The sequence below is a fragment of the Fundulus heteroclitus genome, unplaced genomic scaffold, assembly GCF_011125445.2.
Source record: "Fundulus heteroclitus isolate FHET01 unplaced genomic scaffold, MU-UCD_Fhet_4.1 scaffold_73, whole genome shotgun sequence".
NCBI lineage: Eukaryota > Metazoa > Chordata > Actinopteri > Cyprinodontiformes > Fundulidae > Fundulus > Fundulus heteroclitus.
In genome coordinates this window covers 991,186-1,012,136 of record NW_023397175.1, presented here as the reverse complement: position 1 = coordinate 1,012,136, position 20,951 = coordinate 991,186, and the positions used below count along the sequence as shown (strand labels likewise).

At 40.3% G+C, this 20,951-nt stretch overlaps 1 protein-coding gene across 1 annotated transcript in view; it reads left to right on the top strand.

The window, feature by feature from the left end:
- Positions 1–2,172: 2,172 nt before the first annotated feature.
- pudp (pseudouridine 5'-phosphatase) overlaps positions 2,173–20,951 on the top strand; it is a 57,375-nt gene continuing 38,596 nt past the window's right edge. The window contains exons 1-3 of the mRNA XM_036134059.1: positions 2,173–2,305; positions 7,876–8,094; positions 12,069–12,298. Of these exons, the coding sequence (XP_035989952.1) occupies positions 2,236–2,305; positions 7,876–8,094; positions 12,069–12,298 (519 nt within the window). The 5' untranslated portion in view covers positions 2,173–2,235. The remainder of the gene's footprint in view (positions 2,306–7,875; positions 8,095–12,068; positions 12,299–20,951) is intronic.

The following is a 20,951-nucleotide window of genomic DNA, read 5'->3' as shown; positions in this document are numbered from 1 at the left end:
ATCTCCTCTTCTTCTTCTTCTTAAATTGTATTGGCGGTTGGCAACAAACTTTAAGCAGCATTACCGCCACCTACTGGTATGGAGTGTGGTTCAAAATGGACTATCAACTTTGTATTTGTATCTTCCTACTCCTACCTTTAATATATAATTTAACTAAATTAATTTCCTATTTATATATACCTACATACTCTCATCCATTTTTATATATATCTTTATAATCCACCCCCCTAGATCATGCACCCATTCACACACACACACATATTTTAATCATATTCTTTGAAATAATTTAGTTTTCTTTAAATATTTAATAATTATTTGTATATGTTTACTCCCCGAATTCTTCCTCAAAATATCTATCAAATTAATCTTTTCCTTAATACCTTCAAACTCTCCTTTCATACACCTTCTTTCTCTTTCATACTTATGGCATTCTAACATAACGTTCTATCGTTTCATATCTGTCACAATAATCACATTTTCCATTATTATGCTTTTGTATTTTAAAAAGTGTATAATTAAGACCTGTATGCCCTAATCTTAATCTTGTTATCACCCTTCCCTCCTTTCTATTTCTTCTTTCATTTCTTTTCTCTCCTACTATCTTCTGTATTTTATAAAACCATCTTCCTGTTTTTTCTTCATCCCACCTTTTTTGCCATTTTTCCATCAGTTTTTCTTTAACCATACTCTTTCCCTCATATTTACTTGTTTTAACTTTAAAACTAATATTATTATGAATTGCCCTTTTTGCCATATTATCTGCCCTCTCATTTCCTTCTACCACTATATGTGCTGGAATCCATACAAATACAACTACCAGCCCCATATTCTGTATTCTATACAATGTATAAAATATTTCTAATAATATATCCATCCTACTATCTGATTGAAAATTTTTTAAACTTAATAATGCTGAACTTGAATCTGAACATATCACTGTTTTTAATGGTTTTATTTCTTCCACCCATTGCAAGGCTAACAATATTGCCAACATTTCTCCTGTGTATACTGATAACCCATCTGTGCTCCGTTTTCCTATTTTTACATCGAATTCTGGCACCACAAAAGCTACTCCTATCTTCCCATTTATCTTTGACGCATCTGTATAAATTTGAATATATTTGTAATATTTGTTTATATGTATCTGTACTGAATATTTATCTACCGTGAATGATTTATCTTGTTTCTTTTCTATTATTGACATGTCTACATTTGCTTCTGGTAAAATCCATGGCGGTATTATTAACATTGGTGTTTGACTTATTTCTAAACTATCAATCTTGAATTCTTTTATTTTATTTCCAATATTCCATCCAAAACTCCTCATTTCTTTCTTTTCTTTTTCCCAACATGGACCTAAAATTTCCCGAGTTGGATGATCGATCTGATCTCCTCACCAATCTACCCCCCTTTAAATGGAACAGCTGATTACCTGCCTCATCAAGTACCAGCTGTGCACTGTCCAGCATCCTCCATATATGGGCAGGAGGAGTGCAGCACCATGCTTCAGGGCCATAGTGCCCCGGCTACATTTATAGACCTGTGATAGGGTACTCTAACTGTGACCAACACCTTTGACACTGTTCCAAAACAAAGTATCTATCTATCTATCTATCTAGATAGATAGATAGATAGATATACAGATATCCGCTGACAGCACTCACTCACTCTGCAGTCAGTACAGTCCCCTCCCCTCATGTTGCAGGTACAGCTCACTGTCATTCAGGACAAATAGAGCAATGTCCAGCTTTGTACCTACCTGAATTAGACTAATTAACAGTGACATTCTTTTAGACATTTTAATGATATTTATTGCACATTTTTAGTCTTATGATGCATGCGCAGCGGTGTCTGTTTGTGTGTGTGACTGATGTTTGTTATTGTGTGTTTCTTCTCTGCACTGTAAGTTTACGCTGCTTTAAACTTCAAGTTCCTAACGGATAAATAGAGTCGCCACTGAAAGGTCATCAAATTGACTTCATTTCCCAGTGTACCTTGCGCCAGGTCAACTAAAACTATCCCTGGAATGGCTACAGCAACATTTAAGCCCAACCTGTTAGTTTAACGCTTACACTGGGGAGATGTAAATATTGTTGCCCGACAAGTTGGTTGATATCAAGAGGACAATATCGGCACGCGCTGTTCATGCTGGCATCCATTCACGGCGCGTGTCAATTCTTGAGCGTCCGTTTGCCAATGCGCATGCGCGGAGCGGCTGCTGCGGGGGAGTGAAACATGTCAACTTCAGGGATCAGCTACAAACCTGTGAGCCATGTCATCTTCGACATGGATGGATTATTGCTGGGTATTCAAACTTTTGATCCTCTGTTGCGTTACTTTATGCAGCTTCATCCGAACCGAACCTCGGTTTGAGCTGCAGTTTGTTTATTCTGGTCTCCAGGCGTGAAGACTTCCAACGAACATCGCAGGAAAAACGCACGATCATGACGTTTTAGTGTATAACTAACGAAACACACCGCATCAACTGCGAAGAACAGAGTATTACCTGTCTTATATGAGCTACAATTAATTCGGCTTACATTTTAGGGATCAATCATCGATTAGAATGTACAAATATCCCCGTTTGGGTTTAAGGAAGCTGGGGAACCTCTAATCAGTCCAAGGTTCAAACGTGAACTACAAGTAGCCTACATGTTAAAAGATAAAAAAATAAATACATTCAGGAAGTGAAACACGTTAATACGTATTCCACACCGTTTAATAATGTTTAAAACGTTAATCATGGATTACAAGCAATTTTAAAGGTGTACTTAATAAAGTTGCCCGTGAGTAAGGTGACCAGATTTCTGAAATCTAATCTGGGGACATTTCTTGCTCGTGGATAAAAATCAATACATCTCATCAAGATGAAATTAGGAAACGGGGACAGTAATGGTTTCATTTATTTTTATATATTTATTAATATTTAAACAACAAAAATCAAGTGTAAAAGCCAGGAATAATCCTCTCCACACTTTTAGTATATCATAAGATGAATACAATTAATAAATAGTGTTAATAGAAAACTAGAACTTTGGGTTGAGGCAAAGTGATGGGGTGGGAGTGGAGGGGTCCAAGGTGGTTAGAAGGGCTTTTCAATTTTGTGTAGCCCAAAGAGCTCTGCCTCCTCCTAAGGGTAGAGTGACATAAGGAAAAGAAAAACCAATAAATACAAACATTTAGACTGTGATTTAGGCTCTCTGTGAAGACAGAGTTCCTCAACCTTTTAAAAAAGTGCAACAAATACTTATTCTGTTCATGTCTACATACCTATGAGCAATAGGTTTTTCTGCATTAACATAAAAAAGAAGTAGAGGTCAAGCCCACAGGTAAAGGATGATACATGTTTCTTACTGTCAACTGGCCACATCAGGGGCCTGTGCATCTCAAATAAGCAGATTCATTTCTTTCCATAATGGGCTATAAGCACAGCTCCACTACTTCCTGAACCTCAGCAGCTCCTTTGTTTCCTTTCTTTCTTTCTTTACTGGACAAGCTGATTAATCCAGGTGTGTCTGGCTGGTTACTGAAGTCAGACACACCTGGATTAATCAGGAGCTGCTGAGCTTCAGGAAGAAGTGGAGCTGTGCATGGAGCCTGTTTGGGACAAGAAAATGGGTTGTGGTGATGTGAGGTGAAACAAAGGCACAGACTTGGAGACCCCTTGGATCAGTGTGCAGCGTGAGCATGTATAAACTTACACAAAGTGTGTATAACTACATTATGTGTATGGTAGTAGTTGATGTGCCAGTATACTGTTTGCTCCTATAAGGTGAGATAACTACGGTCAGTGAGTCGCTAACATGAGATCATCTCTGGTTTCTTCAAGGCCTTCTGTGTCTGAAGAGCCATCAGCCCCAGTATTCAGAGGTCTGGATAAAATAAGAGGAGAGGATATATTATGTGCAGAACAGAAATTTTTAAAACACAAGAAAAAATACAACTAATCTGCCTCTTCATTCTGCCACAGCTAGGGAAGTGCAGTGAAATTCATGTTCAGTGCAGAGACTCAGAAAGAGGTTATATCGTCAGACAATTAGGCTTCTCAACTCAAACCTGAGTCACTCTGTTTTACATAGTATACTTCACACACTACATTACTCAATACGTTACTTTATCACTTAAATCATGTCAACGCTTTATCACTTGAACTTTATTAATGCTCTAAGTAAAAAAAAATTCCATTATCAATCGTTCTTTCCATCAGTGTTCCTGTTTTCCTCAATTCTCATTTAATCTGCTTTTTGACTTCCTATCTTCTTTCTCTCTCCTCTTGTATCAATCTTACATTATTCTAAAACAGACATTATATAATTAAAATCAGTTCCAAAAACATTAGCATGTACAACGTGAAAACTTCCAATTATTGTTATTTTTATTATTATATCATCTGATTAAACACTACAAATCTATTTACCACAATATTAGGAGCTACAAGCAAAAACGACATAATAAATGGACATTAAACAGGCGGTTATCTCTTCCTCCATCATTCTCAGATCATGTAGATCTTTTCTCATTCAGTTCTCCTGTTACTGACTCCTATTTTTTCATGAGGAGCTTTCATATATCCAAAGTGAGCAGTAGAAAAGCTAAACCTAAGACTGGAAGTCTATGCTCATAAATCAGCAAAACATCTAGTAATAACTCTACTTCCAACTATCTGAAATATAAACTAAAGGTCACCAATCAGTTCTAAAACATCTTTAGAGGAACCCTTGTTGATCCCTGGAGAACCAGCGTACCAGTTTAGCGGTTTACAAGGAGTTTTCAATTATTCTGTTACATTTTATCCAAGTGTCTTTTACTGATGTGAGCAGCAACTCGTGGTCTTGTCTTACTTTTTATTGATAATTTTTAACCTGGACAAAAACCAAACATTTATCTCAGGATCAGCCCGATCCAAATACGTACCATGACACAGGGCAGCTCCCCCTGTAACAACGAATTTCCACTTCTTCTTCTTCTGTTTTAAAAGTGGTGCGCTCTTCTTCCTTTTCTTCTTCTTCTTCCTCTTCCTCTTCGTCTTAATGGCATCTGACATCCAAAAGGATCATTACCGCCATCTAGTGGTGCGCGCAGCGCAACCAGCTACCGTAACACATTTTCCCCCTCGGTAAAATCGGGGACATTTCCGGGGACAGCTGTAGCCGGGGACAGGTGGTTCAAAACGGGGACAGTCCCCGGAAATCGGGGACGTCTGGTCACCCTACCCGTGAGTGTCCATGTGCTGTACAGTACCTGTTCTAGGCTCTGTTCTCATGAATTACTGCATCAACGCGGCGTGTCATTTAGCTGATCAGCTTGTGGTTCAGGGAGCCCCGGATTGCTTTGATAGTGGTCTTCAGCTCTTTTGCGTTGTTGGTTCTGGTGTGTCTTACCCTCCTCTTGAGAAAACCCCAACAAAAGGGGTCAGGTCAGAAAACTTTGTGGGCGTTACCATATGGTGATTAAAGCAGACATCAGCTCTGTTGGCAGTTTGGGCCCATACCAATCTGCATCTCTGTGAAGCTTGTCCGCCGTAGGAAGCATAAATTGATCTAAAGTCTCTTGGCTGATGGCTGTGGTGGCTTTATACCTGTTAAAACTTTGTCCAACACCAGTAGGTGCGGTTTCCCCAAACAATTTTTAAATGTGGAAACTTCACACTGGACCTTAAACAGTCTAAACTATATGCTTCTTCACCGTTCCTCCAGACTGCTGGACCTTGATTTGAATGCAGATGTATTTTTGTCTGTGAGGGAGCAATTTGCACCTTTTTTTCCCCTTCCACTCAACTTTTCAGTTAAATTCTTGGCAGCACTCTGTAAACAGACAGCTTTTTTTTAATCTTCTTTTCTACCTCCTCGACCCTTCACACATGCTTTATGTAATGTATGATTTTCTCTTTTTGAATGAATTTACTGAGATACATGACCTTTTACATGAAGCTCTAATGAGGTGCACAGTCCTCAGGCCAAAAGAAAAACAAAAAAACATCCAAAGTTCTTGTTCAATAAATGTTTTAGAAATCTCAAACTTTGTTTAAAGAAAAAAAAAAAAATATTTTCAGTTTACTACTGATGTTTGTTGCTAACAATTAGCTAACGGTTAACTTGCTTTCAAACAGTTTCCAGTACATGCTTACCAAACATCATGTTGATTACACATCAGTGCTTACAAATCCTTTTAAAAAGGGGTGCAGGCGTCATACACCATTTCCTTTCATTCTTCAAAATAAAACCCTTAAACATAGATTCAGGCTTAAAACGGTCACCCTAATAGCCAGGGGTTGTAATATTAGCTCAGAATTACACGTTCCACTGGGTTTTTACAAGTTTCAGTTATTTAAAGAAATTTTTTGTCATGGTTTAAATGTAACACCTAAATAAGTTACTTATTACAGGCTGCTGACCTTGAGGTTGGCATGTATGTCCAAATCAAACAACAATAGGCCAAGTTCAAGAGCCATGGAGTGAGTGTTGATTAGCGCTTTGCATTATGTGCCTTGCAGTTTTTAGCACAGGAAAACGCAAACTCCTCAGCGAGAACTTCCAAAACAGGAATAAATTGATGTACCCAGCACATTTCTCTCTAAATGGCTTCAGAAGAGGCAATAATCTAACAATAGGTCACATTTATGACAAAGGGAAATATAATGTAGGGCTTAGTCTGGAATTAAATGCCTTAGATTGAGGTTATGAAATGTAAGACCTTTATAAATAGCACGTTGTATTGCAAGATCTGGTTAGATCTCTGTTACCGGTTTAAAGCACAGCAAACCCGAGGTAGTCCTAATACTGTAAAAGCAGCCCTTAACTGATACCAAATTGGAAGCTGACAACCAGATGCTGATTCTAGCTTGTGTGAAGTTTTCTTTTGATAGCACCTGACAACGACTTAAGAACTGACTTCTAAAATGTAAGCAATGCCAAAGACAGTTCTGGAGTGATGCAGATCTTCTGTGGGCGTACATAACTGATAATGTGTTATATCTGTCTCTGAAGTCAGAGCTGGGGATGTTTGTTTTTGTCCTAACTACTAAGAGCAAAACGAGCTGGTAACAACATATCTGCATATCTTGCATTTAAACATAAAAGGAGCATGTTTTACAGTATTACATGCCTGTTTAAAGAGAAACAGCCTTTTAGAAGAGTAAAGAAAAATATAATTGTGCCAACTTTGGCTGTATTCAATATGCTCGGCACCCATGTTGGATACAATATTCAGGGCTGCTTGGTAAGCTCTCATGTTCATTGTCTTAATTCTGACTAGAGGGCGCTCTTGTTGCTTTAATGACTGGTAACTCTGGTAACCCCCACATTTTAAAATCTGTTTTATTCAAGTCATGATCTAAAGGAATTGCAATCAGGTGATCACGCATTTAAAAACTAAAAACATTTTGGGAGCAACTTGTGGCAATAATGTTTGACTTCCGGTAAAACTTCTAGCACTGGTTGTAAAAATGCCGGTGCCCTGCTGCTGCAGTAACATACTTTTGTAATAAACACTCGAAAGTAACTACTAAACTTTATTTTTGCTAAAGTGTGTGTTTCAAAATCAACTATATTTTAAATGTTACAGAATTTTGATCAATGTTTATTAGTTCCAACAGGAGCGATTGTGTCTTTAGATCATGTTTTCAGAGGTATTGTTGATTTTTGCATGAATACAACGTTAAAGTACTTTTTTAACTTATAGTTATCACAGTGTCAGAATCCCTTACAGACCAACCCTTGCCTTCAAATCAAGTTTAGGTTAAAGTTACGATTGCTGGCTTCCATTCCATATATTTTTAGTCGTGTGTGGCAGTAAACCAAATGTCTCTTTTACTGGATGTTGAATCCTAAGCAGCCCTTCAGACATCTTTTGTATTATTTTGTCTTCTCATTGCAGACACGGAGCGACTTTACACGGTATCTTTCCAGGAAATATGCGACCGCTTCGGAAAGCAGTACACTTGGGACGTGAAGTCGTCTGTGATGGGGAAAAAGGCTCTGGATGCAGCCCAGATTATCCGGGATTCTTTGGGGCTTCCCTTGACAGCTGAGGAACTTCTGAGGGAAAGCAGACAGATACAGGAGAGGATATTTCCGTCGGCCAAACTCCTGCCGGGTATGTTTTATTTAGCACTCCCATTGCTTTGTGTTTTTTGCCTCCGAGTAACAGAGCAACAGGCTTTTCCACCAGCAGATCCACACATGGTTTAATGGACAGGTGAAGAGCATCCACATGCTTACATGGCGGTATTTTTTTTGTTTTCACCTAAGTATTCAAACTCTGTGATGTTTCCACATTGTCATACAATCACAGCTTTAACATTATTTATTGGGCTTTTATTTAGTAGACCAACACAACCTACATAATTTTACAAAACTATGTGTGACAGAAACCTGTACATCGCGCTGAACACGCTATCCTTATAGTGAAACATGGTGGTGGCAGCAAGAAGCTGTAGAGTCAGGTAGATGGATGGAGCTAAATCCAGAACCATCTTGGAGGAAAACTTGTTAGAGGAGGGAGAAGACTTGAGACTGGGGTGGAGGTTCATTGTCTAGCACAGGGATGGGTGCGCGAGCTGCCACTAGGGGATGCGCAAGATGAAAACTGTAATGGCGGCCTGACCATGTTTTTTCCCCACACAATAAAGACGTGTAAATAAACATTTCCATTGTAAAGATTAAATCAAAAACTGTGAATATAATCAATAAATAAAATGTATTGTGATGATTCGTATTAGACTTTGTGGCTAAGTGGTATTGCACACTTACTGTTTCTTTAAGTTAGGTGGTTTTGGGTTTATACTGGAAGAAATGTGTGGCTTCCAGGGGGATGAGTGGTGGTTCGGGGGACTATTGGGGTGAAAGCTGTCCCATTCTGTTCATCCTAAAATAAAGAATAAAGTGTTAACAGCAAAACCTCGGTGTGGGGCTTGGGTGTCATAACGGAACAATACAGTATTCACACGACAAATTATTTATTTAGAACAGGGGTCACCAACCTTTTTGAAACTGAGAGCTACTACATTGGTGTTGTATCATACGAAGGGCTACCTGTACTGCCCTTTGAACTACAAGGGTCAGAGTTCACCTTAACTTTATGTAAAATAAACACATTTTCCATGCTTTGTTATAGATATTGTCATTTTTAAATCTATATAAATGGAAGTGTGACTAAACGGGGAAGAGTAACGGAATAAAATTAAGTTTTAGATGCAGCTCACTGGCAGGTTGTGCTTTTTTAGAACAGGCTTATGGGCACCACATGTGGTCCTTGGGGGCTACTTGGTGCCCACGGGCACCATGTTGGTGACCCCTGATTTAGAATAAATCTTCTATGCTTCATTTTAAGATGAAATATTAGCATTGTACTGTAAATGCGCACCTATAGCTTTTGCCCTCTACTTCATTAAAATATGCTCAATTGGCTGAAACCAGGGAAACTGTCATGCAGGTGAGACAACTAAGGTCAAAGTTAGTGATGAAGGAGGAGAGGAACCAAGATAGAGTGGAATCAGAGGCAACAGAGGAGAGAATTGCAAAAGATCCGGGAGAAGAAAGTGAGCGAGAATCAGAAAATGTCTCTTTCTCTCTCCTGACTTTATGTCGTTTACGTCAGCAGAAGAAAAATTTTATTTGGGGCGAACGTTTTATTTACGAGATTAAATTGAGTGACTGTTTATCGACAGTCACTGTAGGCAGCGCCTACATCAGCGAAGCTCATACTGCCGTGACTCTGAACCGCGACAAGCACAGATGCGCGTGACACGCACACACAGCTGCTAATATTCATAATCAAACAGGTTTATGGCATAACACAGTTCTTTCTCTGGCTCGCTCTCGCTCGCTGGTCATTGGACACAAATCAAATTAAACTTCTTTGTGTTTGTATTCTGCGGAGTAAATTGTTAGTCAGACTCAGATTAGGAAGCTGGTACATGAAATAAAGAAAGTGAGAACACACACACAGGTAGATAATCAGAGTTTAGTTTGTGAATCCACTGGGATGATCTCTGCTTCAGAGACGTTTCAGGTTGTGGAGGTGGCTGATCTTGGCCTGGATCCACCAATGCACCTGAAAATCCTCAGGATCCAGTTGTGGATGTTGTGCGTAACTTTATTGCAATTTAATTCAAATTATGTTCACATAACGGTTGAGTTGTAACTGCAACTGCAATTTTTTTTTTTTCAAACATTTGGGTTGCGTCAATCCGGTTGGGACACAGAAGAGGGTGCACAGCGAAAAAAGTTTGGGAACCCCTGGTCTAGCAGGACGATCGCCCGTAATGTGTAACTCACCCCCAAAATACCTGCTTTTGTAGATAAATGGGGCCTAAGGGTGTTACTTTGACGTTACTTTGCAGTTTTTAACATTTTTATGTGAACTTGTATAGTTCTGCAATATTTGTCTTAAAACCGTCTTAGTGCTGCCCTCTTAGGGTTGACCGCTGGCCATTGATGTTGAGTTTTCCCACTGGTTCAAATAGTACATGCTTTCATCACCATAGCCCTGCATCTAGGGGATGAAAAATTACTCCATCCTAAAAGACAGTTCTGTAGCAAAACCTCCAAATGTCACTCCATGTTTCAACAGGTCGCTTTCCCTCGTCCTTACTGCTGCAGCAACGAATGCTGCTTAAAACTCCCATCATCCGTGTCTCTTGGAACCGGCCACTTTGGTGGTATCTTTCAAAGTGTTAATCGGGGTGGGGATATGCCTTCAAGTCGAAGTGAGTTACACTTTTACATACAGCTAGAACTATGATGAGACAGGTTGGATTATAGACGAGGCCTGTGCTGGTATTTTAGTCTCAGGCTTACCAGCAGGCCTAAAGCTGGATTCGGTTCCCCCTGGTAACAACAGATATGGGTGGAGATGCCTAAGCTGATATACGGCTGAAATGAGATATTTCCATGCAAAATCTAAGAAGAGACGTAATCTTTTTTTCTGTCTGACATTAATTCAGACTAAATTGTTCTAAGTCAGAGTTGGTAGCACTGTTACCTTGAAGTTTGGGTTAGAACCCCGGCCTAGGATCTTTCTGCTTGGAGTTTGCATGTTCTCCCCTTGCATGCGGTGGTTCTCTCAGGTACTCTGTCTTCCTCCTATAGTTTGAAAACATTTTAGGGTAACTAGTCTCTCCAAATTGCCTTTAGGTGTGCGTGTGCGTGCAGTGTCTTTGTCCTGTGTGTCTCTGGCCTGAATGATGGCTCTATGAACAAAAACTGCACAGCGAACAGGCTTAAATTGGAGCCAACTGGACTTTCACTCTGTTCTTTCTGAAAACGTTTTGACACTACTTAGTCAAGGAATCTTAGTCAATTCTGGTCGCTTACTCTTGAGCTGCACATTAAACTGCACATTAAATTAAATGTATTGTGAGTTACCTCAATTCCACACCATCTTAATTTTACATACAGGTCCAACATATACATGCACCTTAATGCTTTTTTAAATTATTTTTACCAAATTATGCCTCGCTTGCATTTTTTTTAGTTGTCAACAAGATATTCTCTTTTTTTCCATCCTCTTGATGGATGTGCCACTTACAGCTAAACTACCCCGCAGCATGACGCTGCCACCAACATGCATCCATCAGTAGATTTCTGTTGACGGTTGTTTCTTCGTATGAGTTTCCTACTCAATAAATGTCCATAGATTGAAGGTTGGATTGTTAGATTTGCTGTGAAAGATTCTGACATTTCAATAAATATGAATTTATCATATGGCTTTTTTTTTTACATCTTTACCTGGGCTACCAATAGATGTAGCTAGCAGAATATTTTTTAATCTTTTAGAAGTTTAAAACTAGAGAAAATGTCTACTTGTGCATTGAATTCTGGTATGTAAAAATCACTGAAGATGTTTTTTTTTAACAGTCATTCTACATTGGTAGTAAATATCCTATTAGTGGACTTTCCAAAAAAGTTAAAAAACAAAACAATGTGTTAGTGGACAGAATCACCAGACCAAATCTGGATATGTGACGTGTAGAGAAGATAATTGACGAGGAAGATTTGCTGTAACCCACCCTGTTCTTACCTACAAGCGTCTGTAAGCTTGAGCTGGTCTGTCCTTTTGCTACATAGGCGTGGAGAAACTTGTGAACCATCTGAAGAAGCACAGCATCCCCATTGCCGTGGCAACCAGCTCAGCCGGCGTGTCGTTCAAACTGAAGACCGTTGAACACAAAGACTTCTTTGCTCTGTTTGATCACATTGTTCTGGGCGACGATCCTGACGTAAATAACGGCAAACCTCAGCCCGATTCCTTTCTGGTGTGTGCCAGCAGATTCAGCCCCCCGGCCTCCCCAGAGAAGGTAAGAGCTGTAGATTACAGATAAATTGGCATCAGCCCTTCTTTTAAAGCACCACTGGGAAACCAGAAAGGGGGGCGCGTACCTTTGATTTGCAAATTATTGCTGAGTGAAACTGATTTAAAAAGTGTGCTCAGAGCAGCGGTGAAGACTTACAAGCTGCAGTGTCTCGGGGAATGTAAACTTGTTTTAATTTGATTACATTTGGGATCTGGTTCTGATCCGTTCATGGGGTCTATCTAGCAACAAAAAGGTGTTTTTTAAGAATAAAGCAGCCATCTGTTTTCAGTGACGGACTCAGGAAGGTGGACATGATGCAGTTGCTGTAGTTCTCGCATCACTTGTGCAAGTGTTTGTGTACGTGCGTGTTTGTTGTCATACGAGCTGAAAGCAGAGTGATGACCCAAATGATGACTGAAAAACACAACTTATTTGGTGCAAATATTTTCACACCATGTGGCAGCTAGCCCTCTGAAATCTGCTCGCCAAACGGAAAATTTACTCGCATTTGCCGTCTGGCGAGTGTTACAGTTTTTGTTGATTGCTTTGACCTGTTTGAAGAAACTGGCAACCTCTAAGTTTTCATAATCACCATCTAAGCAGAGCAAAAGACACCTCTTGCAAATGAGTTAACCCATTATCATTGGTTTGACACATTTTCCCCGCCCTTTTGCAAAACAGTTAACGCAGATGTTATTCATGCTGTCCAAACTCCATTGCTTTTGCGGTGGTAGCAAAACAGAAACCATATGTTCCAAGCTCTTAGAAACTTCTTGATCAGAATGAAATCACTGAAGCACCCGATTGACACTTCTTTACACAATTTTTCAATTTGCAATCAGTTTACAGGCTTTACGTAAAAGGTGCCATGTTGTGTGTTGTTCTTTGCAAGCATGGATGGTCTAAGGCAGATGAGAGTCAGAGTAAGAGGTAGATAGGTCAAAGGAAGAAGATTATAAGGAACAGGAATCCGTGTGCGAGGTGGCGGTGTAGCTGGAAGGGCTGAAGTTACAGATGAAATTCGGGCAACTGTGATTAATCTTGTGGTAAATCATGGCCTTTCACTTAGGGAGGGGGGGGGGGCAAAGAGTCCAACCTTTTCTCAGTAGAAACACGGTTGCATCCATTGTAAGAGTTTTTGACTGGAGAACAGGTAATGTTGCTATACAGTATATAAAGATATATCTGTATCTATTCCTACAGAGGAATTATACAGTGCATGGAGATGGAAGGTATATGATCACTGCCCCTATGAGCAGATGCCCTTGCTCAATGCAATGACTGCTGCTGCCCATGATATAGATGCAAAGGCATGTCAAGGATGGATCAGGCATGGAAGAAGATTTTTCCCTAGGTGCATCGCAAGGAAAAATATTGAGTGTAATGAAGATGAGGCCATGTGGTCTATTCGTCAAGAGAGAAGAGACTAGAAGAGATAGACAGCTCTAGTATCTTCTGTTGGAATATTTCATTTGTAGCCGAAATCTGAAAAAATCTGAATGGATATAAACAGCAAGCAAAATTATTGTTGTTGGTGTGAAAGCTCAGAATTAGATGTGTGAGAGAGAGTGAAAAAACGAACAATAAAACTTAGGATTTTATTGAAATGTAAAATTTTGTTACACTTTGTATCCAGCTGAAAATATCCCTCCACCATAGGAGCCGACGGTAGTAAGGGAAGAGAGAGCAACTCTGCTCGTATTTTCTGCAGTTTACGGCTGCAATAACTGGTGATAACTGCTGAAAGTAGATTACATGGTGCAGATCACCATTTTGAGCAGACATTGGTTCTGAAGATGAGTTTTTAACATGCTGATAACATTGCAGAAACCCAACCCATAAACCGTACTTTAATGCTTATTAATTCGTTTTCTCTGTATTTGACAAACTAAGGGTGATTTATGTTGCCAAACGAAGGACCTGGAGTTACTAAACAGTTGCTAAACAGTCTCATTCAGGGTATTAAGCTCCTGCCCAGTTGCATGCAAAGTGTAAGACTGGAATGACCTGGAGATTTAAAACCTTTTTCCAGGCTTAAACTGTATGAATATGGATATAAACAGCAAGCAAAAATATTCAAAGAAGTTATTGTTGGTGTGAAAGCTCAGAATTAGATGTGTGTGTGAGAGAGAGTGAAAAAACGAACAATAAAACTTATGACTTTATTGAAATGTAAAATTTTTATTAATGCCTAATACCATGTCTATCTTTGTTTAAGAGGCAAAAAAAATATATCGGTATGGTATTTATTTACAAATTGATTTACACATTGTGTAAACATCAGGGCGTCATGATCAGTAATTTAGCCATCATAGACCAGAGTTTAACATTTGGCACTAGGATGTTTTCATTCCAATTCTCAAAAGTGCTTGAAAAATAACAAAATAAAAATATTTTTTGTACAAGCATGTATTTTATTAGTGTGATTTATTGCAAAATTGCATATTAAAATGCCCAAACAGGCTATTACACTTTCAGAAATAAAAGGATAAAACATACAATTAATTTGCAATTAATCTCGAGTTACCTATTGACATTATGTGATTAATCGGGGAAATGATTCCCCCCTCTGTTTTTTTGCAAATCGCACACCTTATCTATCTATCTATATATATATATATATATATATATATATATATATATATATATATATATATATATTTATATATATATAGCAGTTGCAGTTACAGCTCCAACATCATAACAAAGGTTATATAAATAAAATTAGAACATAGTTTGAATTAAACTGCAATAAAGTTACACACAACATCCACAGCAGAACCCAGAGAAAGATCGGTAAATCCTCCACAACCTGAAACGTCTCTGAAGCAGAGTCCCTCCGAGTGGATTCTCAGACTAAACTCTCATGATCTACCTGTGTGTGTTCTCACTTTATTTATTTCATGTAACTGCTTCATGTAACTCTGAGTCTGAATCACAATTTACGCCGCAAAATACAAGCATGAAGAAGTTTGATTTGATTTGTGTCCGATGACAAGCGAGTCAGCAATCTACACTTTGGTAGAGCAGCACAGAATAACAATAACAGAGCGCTCCATAAAGATGTTATTAATCAGAGGAATAAAAAGCTATTTTCTGATTGTTTTACAGCGGTTACATCCAGCAGGTAAACACGCCCATAGCAACACTCCTCAGCTCTCCGCAGCCCCATCTCTGGTTTGCCTGTTTCTGTCTGAATATGCGCTAAAACCGCATCTTTAAAATGAACTGCGCCTGTCTGAATCACAATGAAAAGTATTACAGCTCTGTGCGTGAGCATAGTCAAGACACCGCGTCTATCACCACTAATCCCCCCCAGCAGCAGCGGTAACGGAAGCGATGTGTGCGTCATGCGCGTCAGAGCTTGTCACCGGTTCAATCTGTTTGTAGGCGCTGCACGATCGATAGAGACGGTCACTCAATATAATCTCGAAAATAAAACTTTCAGCCAGAATTACATTTTTCCTCTGCTGACATAAACGATGTAAAGTCAAGAGAGAGAAAGAGACATTTTCTGATTCTGGCTTGTTTTCTTCTCCCAGATCCGTTGCGATTCTCTCCTTTTTTGCCTCCAATTTCTCTCTCACTCTCTTCCTCTCCTCCTTAATGACTAACTTTGACCGTAGATGTCTCACCTGCCTGACAGTTTCCTTGATTTCAGCCAATTGAGCATATTTTAGGATGTAAGCTTTAGGTGCACATATACTGAAGTGAAAACAAGCACCACCACAGTCGACAAGACAATGTGCCTAATGACCAAATTGAGACTGTGGAATTGTGAAAACTGAGTACATCCGTGTGCATTTAGTGCATTTACCTGAATTTGTATTCTGGAGCTTTGAAAAGCAATGCAACTATCTTTCATATATTAGCATAAGGTCCGTATGCATGGAGCAGTTGATATGCTTATAAATATGTGTGTAATGATGAGCCGTGGTTCTTTGTTATGTTATTTATATGTTACATTCATAGCATAGTACACATTATGTTGTTCGGAGCATGTACGTGTGTAGGTAGCTGACTCGTACAATATATGCCTAGTGTTGTGCAAAAGGTGTTGATATTTATATTCCTGTATAGTTATACCTCTATGACACAAGGGTGTTCTTGTTTGATGTATGCTCCTTATTATTCCCTTCGATTCCCTGTGTCAGTGTGCTCCTCTCAATCTGCTTTTCTTAAAAAAAAAAAAAAAATGTCAGGAAAGCTCTGGCCAAAAGTACCTGCTTCTTCGGTGTGTAGCCAATCAGTTGTACAAGTGGCTGTGGAGGTGGTCATTTGAGTTTGATAGTTATTCTCACATCGCACTTTACGTATCCAAGTTTTTTATCTTGCAGGAAACTGAAAAAAGAAACTCCAGTTGTATTTTCGGGCTGGTTTAAATGATTAATTGCAATCCACTGAACCACGCCAAACCTGTACTCATCCACTCACTGCAACAGTCAGAATTGTGGTCATTCCTTGCGATGAGGGGAGTCCTGTAATGACGTCCAGAGGAATTTGAGACCAGGAGCGTTTAGGAATGGGAAGTGGGTTAAGGAGACCAGATGGAGGTTGGTTTGATGGCTTATTCTGAGCACAAATGGGACTTGCACAAACATATTCTCTGACTTCTTTACACCAAAACGGCCACCAGAAACGACAGCACACCTGGGACTTGGTTCTATATATTCCAGGGTGAGCTGAGAATTTAGAGTCATGACACCAACGCAGAACTTCAGGGCGGACGGACTTAATTCACTTCAATTCAATTCAATTTTATTTATATAGCGCCAATTCATGAAACATGTCAACTCAAGGCATTTTACAAAGTCAAATTGAATCATATTATACAGATTGGTCAAAAATTTCCTACATAAGGGAACCAGTTGATTGCATCAAAGTACCATCCATCCATCCATCCATCCATTTTCCAAACCACTTTATCCCTCATGGGGTCGCGGGGGTTGCTGGTGCCTATCTCCAGCGTTCACTGGGCGAGAGGCGGGGTACACCCTGGACAGGTCGCCAGTCTGTCGCAGGACAACACAGAGACAAACAGGACAAACAACCATTCACACACACACTCACACCTAAGGACAATTTGGAGAAGCCAATTAACCTAACAGTCATGTTTTTGGACTGTGGGAGGAAGCCGGAGTACCCGGAGAGAACCCACGCATGCACAGGGAGAACATGCAAACTCCATGCAGAAAGACCCAGGGATGTACTTGAACCCAGGACCTTCTTGCTGCAAGGCAACAGCGCTACCCACTGCGCCACTGTGCAGCCACTTGCATCAAAGTACCGACAAGCAGTATTCACTCCTGGACAAGCATAGAGCTACATGAAGAGTCGTCTGCATTGTACATGGCTTTGCAGCAATCCCTCATACTGAGCAAGCATCAAGCGACAGCGGAAAGAAAAACTCCCCATTAACGGGAAGGAAAAACCTCCAGCAGAACCGGGCTCAGTATAAACGGTCATCTGTCTCGACCGAGGGGGGGGGAGAGACTACAGAAGACAGAGCAGAGACACAACAAGACAGACAAAAAGCACAGAAGCACACAGGCTTAGGGACATACATAAGTCCTGCATGACCAGTGCATAGATCCGGATCCAACAACAGGGCTTGGTTTATTCGGTCCTCCACCAGAGGGCTCCAAAGGTACATGTAGGCGGAAGGATGGGTACTGGTTCTCTCTCATGTTCTTGAGAAGAAAACTGTCTGGAAAGGGCGTCTGGTTTGACATTTCTGGAACCCGGACGGTAGGTTATGGAGAGGTTGAATCATGAGAAAAAGAGAGACCAGCCAAAAGGCACATGGGTGAAGTTTATTATCAGATTCTGACTGTTGGGACAAAACAGCCTCAACTCCCGCATCGGATGCGTCAATTTCTAATGTAAACTGTGGGGTTGGGGTGTATTAGAATGGGAGCTTGCGAGAATCTGGTCTTAAGTTAAGCAAAAGAGGCTTCCGCCTCTGGGCTCCAAATAAACGGAACCTTAGGAGAGGTTAGAGCATGCAGAGGGGGACGCGATCTGACTATAGTTCTTTGATAAAAACGTCTGTAAAAGTTAGCGAATCCTAAGAATCGCTGTAACTGCTTTCTAATTACAATCATAAGGTGTGCCTGCTCTAATTATCTTACAGCTAGGGAGGCCGACTCCTTGTACGATGTAAATTGGAACAATCCAGGTGAACGTTACACCCATAAAACTTGTTATTTACCGTCCATGATGTCAGAAGTGGTGGATAACAAGTCTACATCTACGAGTGCAGACTTCAAATTAGGTCATTAGTCGTATTCTCTCCTCATGGATCCTGCAAAGACTTTCTTTGCGGCAGCTTGACACCGTGTTTGGTTGGTATTTTTTCAACAATGCGTCGGAAAGATTCAGAATCCACAGTGGGAAATTGGCAGCATGTCCTCGACAATATATCCAGCGACGAGGTTCTTCAGTTCAGCGGCACTAAGTCCTGTCGCTTTAAAGTCTAGTTTCACCTGTTTAGCAGGAGAGGGGCCCTCGGAGTTTTGCCCGGTGGAATTGGATGTAGCTGCAGCGGTCATCATGTCAGTTGGGGGTTCGGGGTTTTTTTTCAGTAAGTTTTACATTCCTGTGGCGGCTTGCTAGGTGCTTGCTCAGATTTGAGGTGGATTTTTTCGCTGTAGATAAAAGTGTTCTTCCCACGCAGAGTGTACAGCGGACGCTGATGTTTTTGTCATCTTTAACCGAGTCAAACTCAAAGTAATGTCGGTACTTCCAAGCATTAAACGCTGAATGGTCCTGCTCTCTCCCACGCTCCATGTTGTTTCTTGTTTCATTACTACACATGTCGGTGTCGGCGTTTACCACTGACGTCGCGCGCTCATACGTCGCGGCGCTCATACGTCATTGTCACGCGACGCGAAACAAAATCTCGGTTAAGTAACTCAGTAACGCAGCCTGCTTACGGGGAAGTAACAGTAATGTAATTACTGTTTTGGCAATTATAATCCCCTACTTTACTCGTTACTAGAAAAAAGTAATTGGATTACAGTAACGCCTTACTTCTAACGCATTACTGCCCATCAGTGATTATGAATGTCTGAAATTTGTCTGAATGGAGTGTGAATCGGGACGTGCAGCCAGACACGGCGGAAAACCCGCTGACAGTCAGCTGACTGTAAGGGCATGACGCGGTCTGCTCATGCGCTGTTCGTTATCAGGGAACCGGGCCAAAAAAACCCAGGCCGAGACCTACTAGGGAACTGGTCTGCAGTTAGCACGGTCCGGTTATCGTTAGCGCGGTCTGGTTCAGTCTGCTGACCATTTACACACAAGAGTTATCTCGGTTACCGAGCTCGGACTGGTCTCGGCTCGGTTAAAAAAGTGTAGTGTAAACGGGCCTATTTACTGAAGTGAAAACAAGCACCACCACAGTCGACAAGACAATGTGCCTAATGACCAAATTGACACTGGAATTGTGAAAACTGAGTACATCCGTGTGCATTTGGTGCATTTACCTGAATTTGTATTCTGGAGCTTTGAAAAGCAATGCAACTATCTTTCATATATTAGCATAAGGTCCGTATGCATGGAGCAGTTGATATGCTTATAAATATGTGTGTGTAATGATGTGCCGTGGTTCTTTGTTATGTTATTTATATGTTACATTCATAGCATAGTACACATTATGTTGTTCGGAGCATGTACGTGTGAAGGTAGCTGACTCGTACAATATATGCCCAGTGTTGTGCAAAAGGTGTTGATATTTATATTCCTGTATAGTTATACCTGTATGACACAAGGGTGTTCTTGTTTGATGTATGCTCCTTATTATTCCCTTCGATTCCCTGTGTCAGTGTGCTCCTCTCAATCTGCTTTTCTTAAAAAAATAAAATAAAAAAAAGTCAGGAAAGCTCTGGCCAAAAGTACCTGCTTCTTCGGTGTGTAGCCAATCAGTTGTACAAGTGGCTGTGGAGGTGGTCATTTGAGTTTGATAGTTATTCTCACATCGCACTTTACGTATCCAAGTTTTTTATCTTGCAGGAAACTGAAAAAAGAAACTCCAGTTGTATTTTCGGGCTGGTTTAAATGATTGATTGCAATCCACTGAACCACGCCAAACCTGTACTCATCCACTCACTGCAACAGTCAGAAATGTGGTCATTCCTTGCGATGAGGGGAGTCCTGTAATGACGTCCAGAGGAATTTGAGACCAGGGGCGTTTAGGAATGGGAAGTGGGTTAAGGAGACCAGATGGAGGTTGGTTTGATGGCTTATTCTGAGCACAAATGGGACTTGCACAAACATATTCTCTGACTTCTTTACACCAAAACGGCCACCAGAAACGACAGCACACCTGGGACTTGGTTCTGTATATTCCAGGGTGAGCTGAGAATTTAGAGTCATGACACCAACGCAGAACTTCAGGGCGGACGGACTTAATTCACTTCAATTCAATTCAATTTTATTTATATAGCGCCAATTCATGAAACATGTCATCTCAAGGCATTTTACAAAGTCAAATTTAATCATATTATACAGATTGGTCAAAAATTTCCTACATAAGGGAACCAGTTGATTGCATCAAAGTACCGACAAGCAGTATTCACTCCTGGACAAGCATAGAGCTACATGAAGAGTCGTCTGCATTGTACATGGCTTTGCAGCAATCCCTCATACTGAGCAA